Below are 20946 nucleotides of genomic sequence, written 5' to 3' on the forward strand. Positions count from 1 at the left end.
CAGACTGAATTGTCTAATATTCAGTTGGTATCCATAGAGTTAGAGAATTACTTAATGTAAGAGTATATTTGGTGTCAGAAATCTGAGTTTTTCTTTTAGTAACTTGACCTAGAGCACTGCTATATCCCTAATAGTCCTTATTGTATATAACAAATAGCAAGCACTGGGTAAATATTTTTGTAGAGTGAATGCAGACCATTTCCTTTCCTTCATTTTACCCATATCAAGTCAGGCTTTGTTCTCATCATCCCCACTGTCACCCTCTTAGTTCAGACTGTCATCATCTCTTACCTGACTGCTACTGCAATAGCTCTAGAAGGTGACAGATATTAGTCTGCCTACCTACCATCACAAGTTTCCCTTTCTGAGAACTGGTCTATACCAACACTCACACCACGTACCAATTTCCTTCCTTCCTCCATCATAACTGATTTTCAATGGATCAAGTACAGAAGACGAATTCAAGGGAAGATGTTCATGAACCTTACCCAAACCCTAATCCAAAGTGCAATAGCTTGACAAAAGGTGGATACCAGCCTGACACTGGTAGCTTGTGCCTATGATCCTAGCAACTCAGGAGACTGAGATCTGAAGCCTGCAATGCAAAGCCAACCTGGCCAATAATCCACCAAAAGGCCAGAAGTGTAGAGTGCTAGCCTTGAGAAAAAGAAATGCAGCGACAATGCCCAGGTTCTGAGTGCCAGCCTCAGGAAGAGCATGCATGCATACACACCCGTGTGCGTGTGCGCGCGTACACACACACACACACACACACACACACACACAAACACAGGTGGATGCCAGATTTAAGTTAGGCCAGAGTTAACATCCATAGGCATATGTAATTGAGTTCATAAGCTCCTCTGGGTTCCTTAACTGTAAGGTATTTTTAAAAATCACATGTTGATGCTTATGTCATACTATCTAAATAGATAGCATGGGAAACTAATGTGCAAGGTCAGAAAAAATGAAATAAAACATGCAGAAAGAGGCTAATAAAAGAAATGGCAGACAATCAGAGTGCCAAACTAGTTATATATAGATTTATTAAGCTCTCTCACAACTTTATGTCATTTATACTTGGTAGCACCCTTTGCCTGAAACTTCTATGCATTGCTATCATGGGTTAACTACTCTGAAGACACAATGATAGTCATTACTTCCTCCAAGAATTGTTGTATTCCTTCCAGTATGAGATGGAATATTTCTTCTACATTCCAGAAGTACCTTGTGTAGAACTTTATCATAATACTCTCACACTATATTTTAATAGTATTAGTTTACTGATGGCATATAATATAATCTGTTAGAGATGATGCCTTTTATTTCAAAGTAAACTCTGTTCTCAGTACTTTGTCTGATCCATAGATCATGTAATCGAGGATGCAAAAATGATAACAGAAAGGAAGAAGAGAGGAAAGAAGTATCCAGATAGTATCTTAGTCTTGGAGCATAAAATGATTGAAAGATTAACAAAAATAAGTTTAAGAAGGAGCATGGTGGTGTCCCCCTAAGTTAGGAGGACAGGTGAGAGGCCAGAGGATGACCTTACCTGAAAAATAAGCTGCAGAAAAAAAGGACTAGAAGTATGGCTCAAGTAGTGGAACACTTGTCTAGCAAGTACAGCACAGCACTATAAATTTACACTCCAGTACTGATTTTTATAAACAACTTAAAGAAATACTTTTAAATGACTTTGATTTACTAGAATTCTGGCCATTAGTTTTCAAGAGAACAAAGTAGAATGATAAACACAATATTCTGGGTAAGGAAATGATTTCAGTGGCTGAATATTATATTAATAACACTAGAAGTGACAGATAAGGTATAAATTTTTTAATAAAAAAACTATGGCCAAGCATCATGTGGAAGTATTTCTTTTCTTTTCCTTCAATATGATCTTTCTCCTGTTGAACATTCCCAAACCAAATCTTTTAATATCTGAAAAACCTGGCCTTTTTAGCGGTACCAAATGAACCAAAAAGATTCATGTTCCTTAAAAAAAAATCCCCAAAAGAAAAATTAATTAGGGCAAGTCTCCCACCCATTTCTATTCCAGACTACTGAGGAATTCTCCCAGTCAAACACAAATCAATGGTCTATCTTCTGAAATGATTGGGTGGTTGGTTTTCCAGGCAGGGCCAAGCATACCAAAATCCTATGGTTATGAGGCTCACTCCTTAACTTTGCAGGTCAGAAATCAAATATTTTAAGATCATCTAAGTGGAAAGACTAAGAAAGATTGATTTACACCATAACTTTACATACCTATAATCTTCCTACTAAAGTATTAATATTGGCTTGGTGCCAGTGGCTCATGCCCATAATTCTTGCTATTCAGGAGGTTGAGATCTTAGGATCAAGGTTTGAATCCAGCATGAGCAGAAAAATCTGTAAGACTTTTATTTCCAATTAGCCACCAAAAAGCCAGAAGCAAAGCTGTGGCTCAACTGGTAGAACATTAGTTTTGGGCCCCAGGACAGGCAAACACACATATAAAAACAAAATTAATATTAATATCATTATTAAACCCCTTTGTACAATCAGTGCTATAATTTATGCTAATTTTTGGTTCCAATACTAAGGCTTGAACTAAAGGTCTCTTGTTCTTGCTTAATTAGTTTTTTTGCAAAAAAGCTGGAGCTCTACCATTTGAGCCACACCTCAACTTTCAGCTTTTTACGGCTGAATTGGACTTAAGAGTCTCTTGGATTTGTCTTCCCTGGCCAACTTACAACTTTGATTTTCAGATCTAAGCTTTGTGAGTAGTGAGAATTACAGGTATGAGTCAAAGTGCCAGCTAACAAACTTAAAGAGGCCTCGTCTTTCTTATATTTAAGTAAATGTTAATTTATTCTTCTAATTTTTGATTTAGGTAAAAATGTCAGACTCTATCACTGTCTATCTACTCGCAGCATTCATGCTAACACAACCCTGACTTCATTTTAGGTACTTGCTTTTAGGGAAGCTAATTCTCTTCCTAGGGTAAGAAGAGACACCTGATCAGCAAATGAGTATTAATAACATTTGCAGTTAAATTAGTAAGTTGAAGAAAGTTTACAATTTGGCCAAGGGGATAAGAATAGGAGAGAATGTCTTTCAGTTCTTTTCTTTAATCTTAAAATGGTAACAAGGAAAATAACAGTGTTCTACTAGTCTTGGTACAATACAATTTGCGATATAAAACTTGAAGGTAGTACAGTCTTTGTGCAGCTACCTAAGAACAATCTAAGAATAATAATCAATGTTCTGAAAATAGAAATACAAAGAGGGAAAGAAACTGGGTTTTTGATGCTACTGCTAAGCTTCAGAATTAATTTGTCTGTGATATTTCTACTTCTTTCAGAGGCTGCTTTGGTTGAAAAACATGAACTCCTTACTTGGGCTCATGATTTAACTGAAAGTAGAAGAGCAGTGTGGCATCCTTGTCTTCATTTTTGCCTCTGTTCTTGTTCTAAGCCATTCACTTTGGAATCCAGGAAAGATAGTACTAATTAATAACAAATGCCTTCATAAGGATGGAGGAAACTGTCCTCAACAGCAAAATTCCTCTTCAGGAAAGACTATAAGACAGGCAACAATGACTTGTTTATCCTGACCAAAACTGCTCGTCTCAAGTTATAACACAGAAAACAACGCTAAGACCAGTCCATAATGATCAACTAGGCCATACTTTGACCAGAATTGTTTAATAATTACGCATACTAATAGGTAGCAGCTAGCCACAAATGATGGGGATATGCACAGAAAACCTAAAATGGAAAATACTACAAAGTCTCCAGTCCTTGCAGAGAAAAACATTAGGTAACTGAGAGACATATGTGGTGACCATGGGAAGAACAGATCACAAGTTCTTTGAGACAGAATATTGTAATTAAACTTTTCAACTTAAAAGTGATATGGCTCACCTAGTTCATGGGATGTAACAAGATGGGTTTTTTTTAGGATTAATGACAGATTCATTTTAGACTAAGGTAAATCAATGAATAGTTCCTAAAACAGTGTTTGATGTACCTATGCAGGCCGGTAAACCCATCAAATATAATTCAGCAAACCCCCAACCCTGGGACACTGTCTGTCTCATGTGCTGGTCCTGGGGAGGGACTTAGCTCTCCAACTCCTTTACTTCAATAAAAACTTATGCCAGGGTAAAAATAATTATCAGTATTATTATTATATAAATAAAAAATCTGGCTGTGTCCTTTTTTTGGATACTGAAGGCTTGCTAAAGGAAGAGGCCTGACATTACATATAGAAGATCTCCCTCTACACACTATCCAACCCATCATTCATCAATTCCCAAAGCATCAGCTCTTCATCATGGCTGCCTCATACAGAAAATGCTTTTCCTGAGGAAGTCAAGCTAAACAGGATACATTGTATCAAGTGTGGAAATGTCACAATGAAACCCTCTCCTTGTACAACTAATGCATACTAATAAGTAATGCTTTGTCTTTAGGGATAAAAATACTATTTCAGCCTCCATAGTTCTTTTAAAAACAATATCTGATATTTAAAAACAGAGACACAGAAATATGTGACACATAAGTTAAATGTAATCTATAATCAAATAGTGAAGTAAGACAGGACATGTACAAATAACAGAAATAAAGGATTTAGCAGAAAACATGAAGTATTAAACTATCATTATTACTTATTATGAATAAGAGATAAGAATTAAGATACAAAAATGAGAAAAGCAAATTTTAACAAAGAATTGGATTTTGTTTTTAAAACAAAATGGATATTCTAGAATTAAAACCCATTATTCAAAATTAAAAATTCATTGACTGGACTTAGAAGCTGACTAGAAACAGCAGAACTAAATGTCAATAAACTTGAAGACAAACCAAGTTACATTATCAAAAGAAAAAAATCATAAGAAGAGAGAGCAATAACAAAGGGTAACATCAGGTAATCTAACATACAGACTAAAGCCTCCCAAAAAGGTTTTAAAAAAGGGCTAAATTAACACAAAACAAAACACAGCTGAAGAAGAGAGTAACACAGACTCAAAAGCACACCAAACCCCAAACAAGATAACAGAAAAAAATCAAATAAGAATATCATAGTCAAATGATAAAGGCAGGCCTTTAATAGTCCAGGAAAGAACAATAAGAATTGGGAAGCATCTCTTCAGAAACAATAAAGTACAAGGACAATAGAAAAGCATTTTATAAATGCTCAAAGTAAAGTAACTGCCAATCTAGTTTTATACCCAAGAAAAATAACCTTCAAAAATAAAGGCATGAATAATGAAAGGGATATTGACCAAGATGCACTGTACTCATAAACTGACATGCTGAATAGTAATCCCTTCATACAAATACTTAAAGAAAATAACAATTTAATTTCCTTTAATGAAGGCAAATAAAGACATTTTGACAAAGCAAAAACAAATTGCCATAAAATGACTTCTCACTTAAAAAAATTCTAAAGGTTTCTTCAGACATAAAGCAAAGTAATTCCACCAAGATAAAAAAATGAGAGATACTAGAAGAAATGTAATTCAGTGAAAAATAAGTAGATAAATCTCGTAGTTGACTACATAAATGAAAATGCCTCATGGAGAGCTGGCTTGGTACTCTACAGCATTCAAGATGCAGAGAAACTAATATTGTGAGTCCAAGAACAGAATTGGCTTGTACTACATAATGATATCCTGTCTGAAACTTTAAAAACACAAAAAAAAGGAAGAAAAAAAGAGAAGAAATGTGGGATTTAAAATAAGTAACAAGAACCTAAAGATAAGAATCAAACCTTTCATAAGAATCAAAGAAGACTAAAGTACCAATTACATAATATCAAATTTTAACAAATTAAAGGCTGATATTTTCATCTTTAGGTAACCACTTAAAAACTACAAGAGCATTATTTACAATTAATGAAATAAAATAAACAGAACACAAAAATGGTTTATATTTAAAACCAAACATGTCCATGAATAAATGCCAATCAATCCATCATTAATGCCTTCCTTAAGAGGGAAAAAAATAAAAATTAAAGAAAAATCCCACTCTTATTAACTGTGTAATTATATGTCACAATAATAATAATGTGACATAGCCAGAAAATACATTTGATCTCTGTTCTATTTCCTGCCAAACAGCTCTAAAACTTTGGAATTCCCAAAGTGAGAAGTTTTGATTTTTTTTTCTGATAAGCTAACAAGATGACTGGAGGGAGACTATTGGGCAGCCTTAAAATGAGGCCTTGTTGTTGGGGGGGTGGAGAAGAGGAGACAATATGAGTAGAGTTACAACTTTTAACTTTAGGCTTTGACCTCTGGACAGAGGGATTAGTTGAATCACTCATCTGTATAGAATGAATACTACAAAAATAAAATCAAATAAATGCTGAGGGTTGGAGGGTTTCTTGGCTGAGAAACACTCAGAGGTTTTGAAAGAACAGCACAGTAAAAAAGGACATGGAAGCTCGGTGGTTCTCCATACTTTTCTCTACCCATGTCTTTCAGGAGGCTGTTCTTGAGTTGTATTCTTTTCTAATAAACCAGTAATCTTCTAAGTAACTTGGTTTCCTGAGTTCTGTGAGCCATTGTAGAAAATAATTAAGCTCATGGAAGGGTCATGGGAACCTCTAATTTGCAGCCAAATCAGGATGAAGTTGTTGGTAACGTCGGGACCCATTTGCAACTGATATCTAAAGTATAGGACAGAGCCTGTCAGCTTACTCCAGATCTATAAAGAAGTAGCGTTAGAACTGAATTGAACTGAATTATAAAACATCCAGTCAGTATCTGCCAGAAAACTGAATAGTTATGTGTGGGGGGGGTGTAGAATGCATATCTGGACATCAGAGTATTGATAGTAGATGGGAAAGAAATTCTCCTTTAATTCTTATAGAGAATCTTTTTCTTCATAGTAAGAATAATCAGAAAATCATAAACTGCTTAAAAGTTTTAAGTACACTTTTAAATACCTAAATGTCAAGAGGAAGTCACAATGGAAAATTTTTAAACATTTTAAAATAGATGATAATGGGATAATATTTAAATTTAAATTTAAAAACTGAAAAAATTTAGGAAGTCAAAAAACTTCTAAAGAATCCAGTCAGTCTACCACCCCTTAACACCAAAATTTTCTACTTCATTTCTCTTCAATATTCTTTTCCAAAAGTTTTGTTTCATTTATCTTAAAAGATTTATTTGCCCTCTTGTTCTTTAAAAACAAAAATTTTGTATATTCTAATTTAATACTTTTATTAATATAGAACATGAATTTTACTTTTGATATAAATTAATAAAGCAGATTCTATTTTTAAAGTTCTCCTCCCCACAGAATCTAGAACTGCAATAGTTTTCCATATTAATAAAAAAATTAATTTAGGTCTAGACAGATGTACAAAAACATTATTCTTGTATGTATAAGTATTTTTCCTTCACAATAATTTCCTTTACTTGTAGTAAGTGTTTACATATGGCTACTATTTTAATAGAGTATAACAGCCTGTAGAAATATTAAACTTTTTTCTCTAAGCTTAAAATACCATTTAAATAATAAACACGCTATATCATTAATTCAGATCTCTAAAACAGTCTATATTTCTAAAATATTTCACAGAATAAATGTCAGATAGTCACTTACCACTTGACCTGTTTTTACGACTTGATTTACCACCAGTAAGAAGCATCTTGAGACTATTCCGAAACATGGTTGTGCTCTTCTAGTATAAAACTATAAAAGAAAATATAGAAAAATGTTTACGAAGACTTGATTTTCTATTCAAAGTACTTCTAGTGATTTAATTCATACGAATAACTCTGTTTAAATATATAGTAAAAAATATGACTATATGGTCAACAAATACTATTAAAAGTGGAACAAAGGGTGAACAAATGCAGCAGTGATACTCACTAGAAAGTATGTTGAAAATGAACTGTACAACTTAGAATGGGAGGGTTAGGAGGGAAAAACTGGGAGAAAACAAGGGAAGAGGTGACACTGCTCAAAAATAAATGTACTTATTACCTGACTATGTAACCGTAACCCCTTAGTATATCACCTTTACAATAACAACAAATAATAATAAAGAAATATTTAAATAGTCCCACAGAAGTAATAATATAGCTAGGTGTAGTAGCATACATTTATAGCCCCAGCTACTTGGGAGACTGAGGCAGGAAGATTGCTTGAGCCTAGAAGACCCAATAAATGACTGACTGACTGACTGAATGAATGAATAAGAGACAAAGAATACTATGGTAGTAACCTATGAAATAAAAGTAGCACTAAAGATACACACAAATTGTACATGTCTTTTTATCGAAAATGAACTTTACAACTTTGGTGGGGGGGGAGGATTGGGTGGGAGGACGGGGAGGATGGGAAAGGATGGGAGAGGAAACAAAGGAGGAGGCTACAATGCTTGGTAAGAAATGTACTCATTATCTTGCCCATGTAATTGTAACCCCTCTGTGCAGTATTTTCACAATAAAAAAGAAAAAAGATACAAATATAAAACATAAATTAGAGTTACCAATGTAGTCTTTCAATTGACTCTCCAATTCTGGGACAATTTTCTCACATATCTCCCTTTCTCCCTCTTTCCCTCTCCCTCCCTCTCTCTCTCCTTCTCTCCTCCTCCTTCCTTGACTCTCTTCCTGCATCCTCTCTCCGCCCACTTCTTTCTCACACAGCTTTTCCTTCTCTCTACTGAACAACCATAAAAATAAATAATGCCCATTTCTACATTCTTAGTTATCTACATGGCTCAATTTTTACGCCTATATCCTTGTTCTTCTTCATAGCAAAATTTCCCCAAAATATTATAGTACAGTGTGTCCAGTAGCAAGCATATCCAAAGAAATGAGCAAACATAAAGTGAAACATAAGGTCAACAGATAATATCCAAATCAAAGAACAGAGAAATAAGCATTGAAAAATATGAAGAGCATTGATAGTACATGGAACCCACTTAAAAGCGTTAGCATACACCTATTTGAGAAAATTAGAGAGAGTGAGAAAATTTGAAGTGATCAGAACCAAGATAGGCTTTTGTTTGTTTGTTTGTTAATCACAGCTGTTATTCTACCCACTTCAGCCACCCTTTCTGACTAGCTTTTTTCTGGTTAATTGGAAGTAAGAGTCTCACAGATATCTGGCAAACAAAGACCAACTAAAAGAATACCAACATAGTGGTATCAGCTAATTAAAGTCTTAATGAGCATTATGAAAAATAGAGAGGTTGCAGGTGGAGCTCCCCCAGGGAGTTGACCAGGCAAAGCCCTGGGGTCAACATTGTAATTCTAAATTTGAATGCTCAAACTAGCAAAGTTACATCAAAGTAAAAAAGATTAAACAGCTGGGCACTAGTAGCTCAAGACTGTAATCCTACTCAAGAGGCTGAGATCTTAGGATCAAGGTTCGAAGCCAACCAGGGCAGGATTTGTGAGACTCTAATCTCCAATTAGCCACCAAAAAGCTGGAAGTAGAGTTCTGGCTCAAGTAGTGGAGTACTAGCCTTGAGCAAAAAGCTCAGGGACAGTGGCCAGGCCTGAGTTCAAGCCCTAGAACCAGAACACACACACACACACACACACACATATGCATGCACATACACACAATGTGCAAGCTTAAATATATAAAGTCAAAAGATGAAAATACTAAAAGGTTACAGACAAACCAATAACCATACAAAAGACTAACATGTTTGTCAAAAGGTGCAAGGTCAACTAGGAAAAAATTACTAAGATATAAAGTATTTGAACATAATTAACCAACCATATTACAGGCACATGCGCACACACACACACACACACACACAATACTCTTAAATAATAGCAGACTGCATACAAATATACTTAAAACACATATGTAAATATAAAGCAAATCTGAACACATTTCAAAGAACTGATGCCTTTCCCAACTATAGTGCAACCAAGCTAGAGCTGTTTTTTTTTTAATCTAGAAAATCTCCTATGGATTGACAATTAGTTACATACTTCTTAATAAGCATAAGTTGAAAAGCAAATGAATCACAATGGAACTATTTAAATATTTCCTATATATGGCTTGTGAAAACAGAATAGAACTAAAACAATTATTGTAAAGAAATTTATACTTTAAATATATGAATTAGAAGTAAAGGATGATACTAGTATATAAGCCTCCATCTCAAAAGTTTAAAAGCAAGTAGAAAATAAAAAGACCCAAGGAAATAAAACAGTAAAGAGCAGAAAAATAGAATACAAATGAAAATCATAAAAGTAAACTACTAAACTCTCATCATACAGCTCAAGGGGAAAAAAAATCATTCAGCACTAGTAGTTGACATCTGTAATGTTAGCTACTTAGGAGGCTGAAATCTCATGACCACAGTTGGAAGCCTTAAGTCTTATCTAATTAACTAGTAAAATGTTGAAAATGGAGACATGGCCTAAGTGGTAGAACACCATCATGAGTGAAAAGGCCCAGCGAGAATGCAAGGCCTTGAGTTCAAGCTCCAGTTGCGACACACACAGGAGGGGAGAGAGGAGAAGGGAAAGAGGGGAGAAGGGAAAAGGGAGAGGGGAGAGGAGGAGAGACAGAGAGAGACAGAGAGTAGAGACAGAGAGGGAGAAAGAGGGAGAATGAGAGAAAGAGAGAGAGCGAGAGAGAAAGAGCAAGAGAGAAGAGGAAGCAGCAACAACAAAAATGCTATTAAAAAACAACAACAACAATATGCCGGGCGCTGGTGGCTCACACCTGTAATCCTAGCTACTCAGGAGGCTGAGACTTGAGGATCACAGTTCAAAGCCAGCCCGGGCAGCAAAGTCCGTGAGACTCTTATCTCCAATAAACCACTAGAAAACCGGAAGTGGCACTGTGGCTCAAACTGTAGAGTGCTCACCTTGAGCTGAAGAGCTGAGGGATAACGCCCAGGCCCAGAGTTCAAGCCCCACAACCAACAACAACAACAAAAAGTTGGGTACTAGTGGTGCATTCTTGTAATTCTAGCTATTCAGATGGCTGAGATAGAAGGATCAAGATTCTAAGCTAGTCCTAGCAGACAAACCCAAGAGACTCTTATTTCTAATTAACCACCAAAAAGCTGGAAGTGGATCTCTGGCTCAAGTGGTAGAGTGCTAGTTTGAGCAAAAAAAACTCTAGGGACAGTACTCAGGCCCCAAGTTCAAGCCAAGGATTGGCACCAGAAAACAAACAAACCTCAAAGACTGACCAGGACTGAGATAGGACTGAGAACAACTAAATATCTAATACATTATTTGGAGAATAAAAAATGGTACAATTATGTTCTAGAGAAAAGTCCAGCAGTTTATTAAAAGCTAAACAATGTTTATGTAACATAAGACTCCATTCCTATACTTTTAATCCAAGGAAAATTAAAACAGGTGATAATAAAAAGACTAGTACAATTATTTATCAGTTTTGTTCAGTATATAATAGCCAGTAAGTAGCCTAGGTACCCATCAACAGAAGAATGAATAATCTGTGGGATATTCATGCTCAAGTAGTAGAAAAAACTTAGAAATAAAAAGATATGAGTTATCATGTATTCAACAACATCAATAAATTTCAAAAAAATATGCTGACTAAAAAAATACTCCTTAAATAAAAGTGTATGCATTGAGTTATTCCATTTATACCAAGTTCAAGAATAAAGTAATTTAGGGAATGGAAGCATAGCTTAGCATGCATAAAGGTCTGAGTATAAAACTCAGTACCAAGGGGGGAGGGGAATGGGAGGGGAGGGGGCGGAGGAGGAGGAGGAGGAGGAGGAGGAGGAGGAGGAGGAGGAGGAGGAGGAGGAGGAAAGTAATTTATAGTAGAAGTATTAGAATAATAATGGTCACTTAGGAATGGATAAAAAGGTTCATTAAGAGAGGACATTCAGAAACTTCCTAGAATGGTGATAATATTTTCTATATTGATAAAATTTAAGATACACAAGTTACATATTTGTCAAAATTTACTAAATGTTTTCATCAGATTCTACATGATATTTTATGTAAAGTTAACCTTAAAAGAACAAAGTGGACAATATTGAACTCCATTTAATGATGATATTAATGCTTAAATATTTAGGGAAAGCATCCCACCGAATTAAAGTTATTTTAAAATGCATCCAAAAATAATGTAGAAGGATGGAGGCACAAGAAAAAACATATGTGATAAAATTAATTCAGGCAAAATGTTGACAGTATAAATTATTGGTTAAATATGTATTAATAAAATTATTAAATATTTAAATAACTGAGCTACTGCTCTCCACTTCCAAGTATTGGCCTTAATAAACTGGAATCACGTTGCCCAAGAAGTTTCATGTCTTACTACCTCAATCACAGAGAGGCTCTCGGCTAGTTACTTATTAGTTTAGAGATATAAAAGGCCAGTTTCCTTAATTCAAGAAGGGAACAACTTTGTGGTATATTTTATGCACCAAATCCATTCTTCCTTATGTTTCATTTTCCTTCAAAAACTCATCTCTAAAAATATACACTTGTTCATGTCAGTTCCCTCACTAACTATAAACTGGAAGAGGGCATGGGATGGTGTTAATTCACTATTATATATCTGTAATTGGAGGATAAGTACTGTTACATAGGAGGTGCTAAAAAGTCTATCTATAGCAGGGTGCTGGTGGCTCATGCCTGCAATCCTAGCTACTCAGGAGGCTGAGATCTGAAGATCGTGGTTCAAAGCCAGCCTGGGCAGGAAAGTCCATGAGACTCTTACCTCCAATAAACACTCAGAAAACCAGAAATGGCACTGTGGCTCAAGTGGTAGAGTATTAACCTTGAGCTGAAGAGCTGAGGGACAGCGCCCAGGCCCAGAGTTCAAGCCCCAAGACCAAACAAATAAATAAATAAAGTATATCTATATATTTTAATTGATTAATTATATTTCATTTGTTTTATGTCATTTTCTACATTAAACCCTTGTAGAGAAACCTTGTCTTAGTTATCTTTTTATTCTTAATGACTAAAACATGCTGAGCTCTCAATATTTCTTAAATAAACAAATAATAAATAATTGGGCATTGAGCAGAGATTTCATTCATTAGAATATTAACCTAGTAAGGCTAGTGGTGTGGCTCAGTGGTAGAATAGAGGGCAAAGCCCTGGGTTCAACCGCAGCACAGCAGAAGATGAAAAAGAATTTTAACATAATAAAATGATAACATATATACATACATATACACATACACACATATATTTACATATTTGGGCAGTTTTGGGATTTGAACTCAAGGCTTCGTGCTTGCTGGGCACCATACCCCCAAGCCTAACCTAATAAAATTAAAGGACAAGTAAATTTGTTTACATGATCTACAAGTAAATGGACAAGAAAAGGTTTTAAATTAAAAGAATGGACAATATAACTGATTATGAAGTAGGAATGTATATTTAGGGAAAGGCATGAAAAAACTAAGGGACAGAACCTAACCCTGTCCTAGGGCTTGGACAAACCCACATACAGGCACAAAAAAAAAATTGTGGAATTTTTTCCAAAGGAACCCTTACAAACACATGTTAATTTCTTTTTTTTTAATCCCATACATGCCCTTACCAATGTTAAATTGAATATCACAAAGCAACAATAACCTCTAAATTCCATAACTATTAGTGACAGTGCATAATCAAAAGGCTCCATCTCTAACCCACTGAGGCTTAACATTCCATCCATAAACCACTACAAGTAGAGACAATTTGAGTTCCGTAGATATATCTATCAAAGCTCTGACATCTTAAAACTTGAGACTGCACACAAATGAGGATGGACTATATTGGTATACAATGCTAAGATATGCAATGTCACACAGCATTAAATGGGAGAAAGTAAATATAACTTTCAATAAGAGCCTCAAAGGTAAAGTTCTTTATTCAGAATAATAAAAAAATTATCTATTAGTGAAAAATTTATATAAAGTCCTACAGTTACCTAGCTACAAACTATTTCAGAAGGACTCCCAAATAATACAGAGGAATACTTTCCAGCTTATAATGTACAACCGAATCAGAACTGTTGGAGGAAAGGGAAGATATCCTCACCATCAACCCTGATACCATTAGATTAGTCAACAATACTCTCAAATGGAGGCAGAAAACCATTTCATTCTCTGTCCATGTTTAGCAACATGTATCACAAATCTCCCAAGTGAGAGGGACACAATGATCACCCAGAAAAGACAAATGATGCCTTAGGACAGAATCCTTTAGGTTCATTCTCAAATAAAAGTGAAATACTTTCCACTAGCATACATGAATGTGATGAGTTCCTTTACTATAGGCTTTAATGTAGAAGCCTTGTGGATTTTGCCTACTATATATTCAGGACAAAAATACAAGAATGATATACTCCAAAGTGATGGAGAAATGGTACTGAGGAATTATATTGGAAAGGAAAGGGAGGAAATGTATCTTAGTCTAGTAGAACTAAGTGTTAGAATGGTAATGCTTCCTTTAGACCAGGAAATTCAATCCAAATTCTGATATGTCATAAATTGAGGATGTCTACAAAAATCTTTCTGGGTAGCATGACAATGCTTCAAAGTGACAGTAGGATATATGGATATACCCTACTAACTTACTCTACTGACTTAAGGGGGAAGTAAAATCCTCCCTTTCTCAGAGTAACTGTTTTCAAATAAGAAGAGTATGGCAGGATTGTGTCTTCTTACCCATAGTTGTCCACTAACTGCTTCAAGCTCTTTAGTTTACTCAAAAACTATGAGTCTTTGGTTTACTCAAAATACTTTAATTGATTTTGTGTGTTAAAATATGCTTAGGAATATGGACAAACAGAGGGAGGGGAAGGGAGGAGAGGGAAGGGAGAAAGAAAGGGAGAAATGGAGGAAAAGAAGGAGGATGTAAAAGAGGAAGGGAGAGAAGGGAAGGAAGGAAGGAAGGAAGGAAGGAAGGAAGGAAGGAAGGAAGGAAGGAAGGAAGGAAAGAGGGGAGTGGAGGGGGAGAGGAGGAGAGGTATGGAGAGGAGAAGAGAGGAGAGAAGGGAAGGAGGGAGGAAGATACCAAAGAGAGGGAGGGCCATGCTTATAATCCCAGTTACTTGGGAGACAGAGATGAGGAAGATCACATTTGAGGCCAGCCCAAGCTAAAAGTTAACAAGAATTCATATCAATCAGTAAGCTAGATGGGTGGTATAGGCCTATCATCCTGGCTAGGGAAGAGGCATAGGGGGATCACAGTACAAGCCAGCCCAGGCAAAAACACAATGCCTTTTTTGAAAAATAATTAAAACAAAGATGGCTGAGCGATGGCTCAGATGGTAGAGTACTTGCTTAGCAATTATAAATTCAAACCACAATACTATCCCCTACACACACACACACAAAAAAAAATGGAAGGAGGCAAAAGACAATTAAGAACCAACAGAGGGTCTATTAAGGTGAATAGTTAATTTTGGCACATGAAATACTATAACTATGGAATATGATATTTTAAAAAATATATGGTACATCTATTTTTAAAAAGCTCACAAGTTTTATTGTTCAGTGAAAAAAGTTGGTTATATCCACTATATAATTTTATTACAATTTTTAAAAATACGTGTTTAAGAAGATATATCTATTTAGAACTGAGGAATAGACTTGTGATAGAATACAAAAACAAACTGCAGAATTTCTTTTTCTTTTTCTTTTTTTTGTCAGTCACGGGGCTTGAACTCTGGGCCTGAGCACTGTCCCTCAGCAATTCAGCTCAAGGCTAGCACTCTATCACTTGAGCTACAGTGCCACTTCCAGTTTTCTGGTGGTTTATTAGAGATAAGAGTTTCACAGACTTTCCTGTTCAGGATGGCTTTGAACTGCAATGCTCATATCTCAGCCTCCTGAGTAGCTAAGATTACAGGCGTGAGCCACCAGCTCCCAGCCAAACTGTGTAATTTCTACAGGAGATGAAAGTAGAACTGAAAAGGAGATATGAGTAAACTTATTAAATATAAATTTTACTTCTGCAATTTAAAAACTCTCAAGTATTTATAATAAATTTTTATTTAAATGATTCAGTGTGACACATACTACACCATATCTACCCAAATATTTTCATCATGTCTAAAGTATTATTCAGTATAGATTTATTAAGTCAGTTTAAATTTTCTGTGAATTGCAACAAAGCAGATAAAAATCTCAGAAAATGAAGAGTGAAAGAACTCTCTTAAATCCTTGGCTTTCAAGTTAACTACCTTAACAGTCTACAGTGTCCCAGTATACCCAGTAGCACATAGTCAAATGTCCAAATTCATCTTTGAAAAAGCTTTATTTTTTGGATTATTTCCATTAACTCATTTCCTAATGAAATATTTTAATGTTACACTAAAACCTTTTGTCCCCAGTTGTTACAAGTCAAATGAAAAGAGGCACATTTCCACAACAGTCACCATTACATCCTGCATCATGTGCTTCCCCTTGGTTTCTCTAAGTCATATAAGGACAGGTCCAGCATGCCTCTGAAGTTGTAATTAAACTGCTGTTAGAGAAGTCCAGGCACTACGCGTTAACAGAAATAACATCAAAAACAACCAAACACATAAAAACAAGAAAAAGATTATTTTAGTATCATATATTAGCTAAAATTCCTTAAAGACTATATTCCTGGGATTAGCAATGCTTCTCTAGGGTATGTTACATCACAGATAATATCATTGCCTCAATTCTTTTTCTAACATTAACCTAAAATAAATGAAATGTCTTCCGATCTTCTATTTATTTGGTGCTTATTAAAATCAAACTAAGTATAAGTCCTTGCACAGGTACTACAGGGTTATTTTTTTTAAATTAATAAGCAGCTCCTGGCAAAAGTGCCAAAAGTAGTATCTAGTTTGGTGATGAGAGTTAAGAAGAAATGAACTCAAGCACAATTCACAACAGAAAATGCTAAAAATCATAAGAGAAATTCTAAGTGTAATGAGAGTTTAACCAAAGGGTGAGATTATTTAGAGGTTTTAGAAAACAAATGTTAAGTGCCTACTATATGCTTTTGTATAAGGAAAACAATTCCTAACACAATTCCTGAACTAAAGGGATGTTTACACAAAAACATCTGGCTCCTTTTCACCATCCTGCAGTATCCTTGCTTCCTTCTAAGCTGATGCTCAGCTTCTGGGCTGTGCTAAATAACTCAAGCCAGTGCTGGTTTTGTCTTCTAAAAGAAGTTGCAAAGCTGTAGTGAATTTGTAAATTAAGGGTATCTAAATTATACTTAGTGAAAATCTTATTAATTATGCCTGAATTCTATAGCCCTAACTGCACACAATTTAAAAAATGTTCCCAAGAGTAGTAGAAGGGGTAGGATTAATTGAAACATATTGTAAACATGTGTAGAACTATAACAGTGAAATCCCCCTCTATATAACTAATGCAACCTAATTTTTAAAAAATCTCCCAGATATTTGAACCCTCTCTTATAAGAAAAACTATTATCTTCGCTAAGCAAAAATATCTTTAGTGAATCAAAGATTGTAGCAAGTAGACACTTGCTTCTAAATGCCGATAAACAAGTTTAAAACCAGCATTACATTTAAAGTATTCCATTTACTATTTGTACAAATATTTAAATCATACTCCTAAGTGGAAAAATAAGGAAATTATATAATGAAATTGAGGAGTATGGGGCTTTGGACATGAACTATATCCCTATCTTCACTTTTATGATGACTTGTATGACTGTACAAACACTTAGACTTTCTGTTTCTCCTTTGCCATAAGAATACTACTTGCCGCCGGGCGCTGGTGGCTCACGCCTGTAATCCTAGCTACTCAGGAGGCTGAGATCTGAGGATCGCGGTTCAAAGCTAGCCCGGGCAGGAGAGACCGTGAGACTCCTATCTCCAATAAAACCACCAGAAAACCGGAAGTGGCGCTGTAGCTCAAGTGGTAGAGCGCTCGCCTTGAGCTGAAGAGCTGAGGGACAGCGCCCAGGCCCAGAGTTCAAGCCCCACGACCGACAAAAAAAAAAAAAAAAAAAGAATACTACTTGCCAAGTGCCAATGGCTCACATCTGTAATCCTAGCTACATTGGAGGCTGAGATCTGAGGATTGCAGTTGGAGCCAGCCTGGGCAGAAAAGTCCATGAGATTCTTACCTCCAGTTAATCAGTGGACACTGGAAATGGAGTTGTGGCTCAAAGTAGTAGAATATTATTCAGGGACAGCACCTAAGCCCTGATTTCAAGTCCCATGACTGCCAAAAAAAAAAAAAAAAGAATACCACCTAAATTCAAGAGCTGTGTTCAAGCAACAGAAATGTGTAATTGCCTTCTACCTACAAACTTCTAGTTATCTAGTCAAAATTCCCACTATCATCTTTATTAACTGAATGTTAATTCTGGATAAGGCAGTATTGTGCCTAACATAATCAAATTTTCAGGGTCCTTTGCATCTTATGATCAATATGTACAAAATCATAACAAATGATATGAAAGCATAAAGGAAACTATTTTTTGCTGATAAAGAACAAAATAGCTAGAGAGTAAGTAATCATCTTGCAGTCACATGAAAAACTTTCAAGGACAGCAGGAAAGAAATATAGGAAGAGCCTTGTTTCAGATGCCACTGTAGAACTTCCATAAAATTGGACTGCCTGTATTCCAGATTTCCAACTATCTGAAGAGGGGGAAACAACCTTCCTATTCGATTAAGCCAGTATACTTGGGTTTCTGTGAAATTCAACTGAACACAATACTAACTGAGCATGTAAAAAGATCTAGGAAAAGGATCCAACAACCAGATCAGTAAAGGCAATTATTCCCACAAACTTCTCGTTTAACAGCAGTGTTAAATTATTCATTAGTGAAGTAGTGCTAAATTATTTATCAGTAAAGTAATGAAACTGAGATGTCAACTAACAAACATAAAACCCAGTTATAAAGAAATGGGTATTAAATTCACTAAGATAAAAATCATATGTGATGATCAAAGAATGAACAGTTTTAATCATGGAAGGTATCCTTGATAAGGCAGAAAGGAGCAAAAATATAATTAGGTGAACATTCTATTATTAAAGCTTATATTCACTAATTTACTAATATTTTCCATTCACTAATATTTACAGCATCCTTGATACCACAATATGCAAGCTACTAATGCCAAATATTACAGAATAAACTATATAAACTTAAGACATCTGTAAGAAATTAGATGGAAAAATAAAGTACAAATGGGGAAGGAGGTAAATACAAGTAGAACTAGATTCTATTTCCAATGAAGTAAAATTTTAAATGAAGAGTTAATAGATCAGATCATGAATAAGAAAATACTTCTTTAAAAACTGAATGCTGACCTTAAAATAAATTACAAAGTGACAGTCAAAAGAATACTACATGATAATTTTCTGGATCCTACTATAAAGAAGTTCAGTGTATTACATGAAATAATTAGAAAAAATAACAAAATAATCAGAGAAAAGGACAGAAAATGTTAAGGACAGATGAAAACAATAGGAAAATAAAATCAGATGAGAGAGACAGAGAATGGTGAAAAGGATGGCACTGATCCAGATACACTGTACACATAAACTACCATGTTGAATTGAAATCTCTTTGTACAACTATTAAAAGATAATTTAAAAAAAAAAGAAAACTAGGGATAAAGTTTTAAGGGCAGAATTTCAGTGAACCCACTTTGTTTCTTTCCTTCCTACCTTTCCTCCATCCCTCTCTCCCTTCCTTTCTTTCCTTTTTTGCTGGTCCTGAGGCTTGAATTCTGGTGCTGTCCCTGAGATTTTGTGCTCAAGGCTAGTGCTCTACCACTGATCAACAGCTCGACTTTGTCTTGTGGCTGTTCACTAGAGATAAATCTCATACACTTGCTTGCCTGGGCTGACTTTGAACTGCAATCTTCAGATCTCAGCCTCCTGATCAGATAGGTTTACAAACTTGAGCCACCAGCAACCTGGTTCCTCTTACTTATTTAATCCCACTTACCTACATTTTCCCAACTCTCATTCTTCTACCTGAGACTTTATCATTTAAAAGAATTTTCCTCTACAAACTATTTCAGTCCTACTCTTTAATATTCCTTTCCTTGTGAATCTTCCAAGAACAATTAAAATCCTATTTGCTCTACAATTTCTCCAGTAATCTTCATGTGCATTCAAGCATTAAGAACTACTGTTTAGATTTTCTTCTGGCAAAATGTTCAGTTCATAGAAGTCTATCAAAGGGATAAAATAAAGAATCACTAAAAATTGCTCTGAGTGACAGTTCAGGAAATTAACCTCAAAAGTATATTTTAAACAGGCATTTTAAAATGTAGACTACCTTCAGTCTACAGTAGAAAGGCCCCTAAAGTCAAATACAAATTCTAAAATCCTGAACAACAAAAAATCACTTACACATATAAAAAATGACAAATAAATAAATAAAAGGACACCATGCTTTAAATTAAATATCATTTAGCCAGCATAGTGGTACAATATTAATCCTAGCCACTCAGAAAGCAGAGATTGAGGGGATTATTAGCAAGGTTTCTTCTCAACCCACAAGGCAGGCAGGCATGATGGTGCACACTTGTAATGCAAGCTATGCAGGAAGTACAGGTATAAGGACTGTAGCCCAAGCAAAAAATGAGACCATGAGACCTATCTAAAAAATAACTACATACAGACTGTGATAGACAATTTGCTCAAGGAAAGTTAGAATGAACTTGTGACTTTAAATGAGCATCATTATTCCACAATACTGTGAAATTCAGGAAATTATGTAATCACTTAATCACAATAAAAAAAAAAAAGAACCTGGGGGAAGGGAGGGAGGGAGGGGATGGTAGGGGGAAAACAATGGAGGGGGTAACAATGTTCAAGAGGAAGTGTACTAATTACCTCACTCATGTAACTGTAACCCTCGTATAGTATCTTTACAAAAAAAATTTTTTTTTTGAAAAAAAAAAAAACTACAGCAAAAAGGGTGGAGGCATCCGTCAAATGGTAATGCTTCATCCATGATATGCTGCCTCATTTCGGGACCAACTGATC

At 35.3% G+C, this 20946-nt stretch overlaps 1 protein-coding gene across 1 annotated transcript in view; it reads right to left on the reverse strand.

Annotated features, from left to right (window-relative positions):
• Positions 1-20946, reverse strand: part of Tanc2 (tetratricopeptide repeat, ankyrin repeat and coiled-coil containing 2) — a 278406-nt gene that overhangs the window by 233783 nt on the left and 23677 nt on the right. Inside the window, exon 2 of the mRNA XM_013033239.1 lies at positions 7605-7694. Coding sequence (XP_012888693.1) covers positions 7605-7671 — 67 coding nt within the window. The 5' untranslated portion in view covers positions 7672-7694. The remainder of the gene's footprint in view (positions 1-7604; positions 7695-20946) is intronic.

This window comes from Dipodomys ordii, unplaced genomic scaffold, assembly GCF_000151885.1.
Source record: "Dipodomys ordii isolate 6190 unplaced genomic scaffold, Dord_2.0 Scaffold165, whole genome shotgun sequence".
In the NCBI taxonomy this organism is placed as follows: Eukaryota; Metazoa; Chordata; class Mammalia; order Rodentia; family Heteromyidae; genus Dipodomys; species Dipodomys ordii.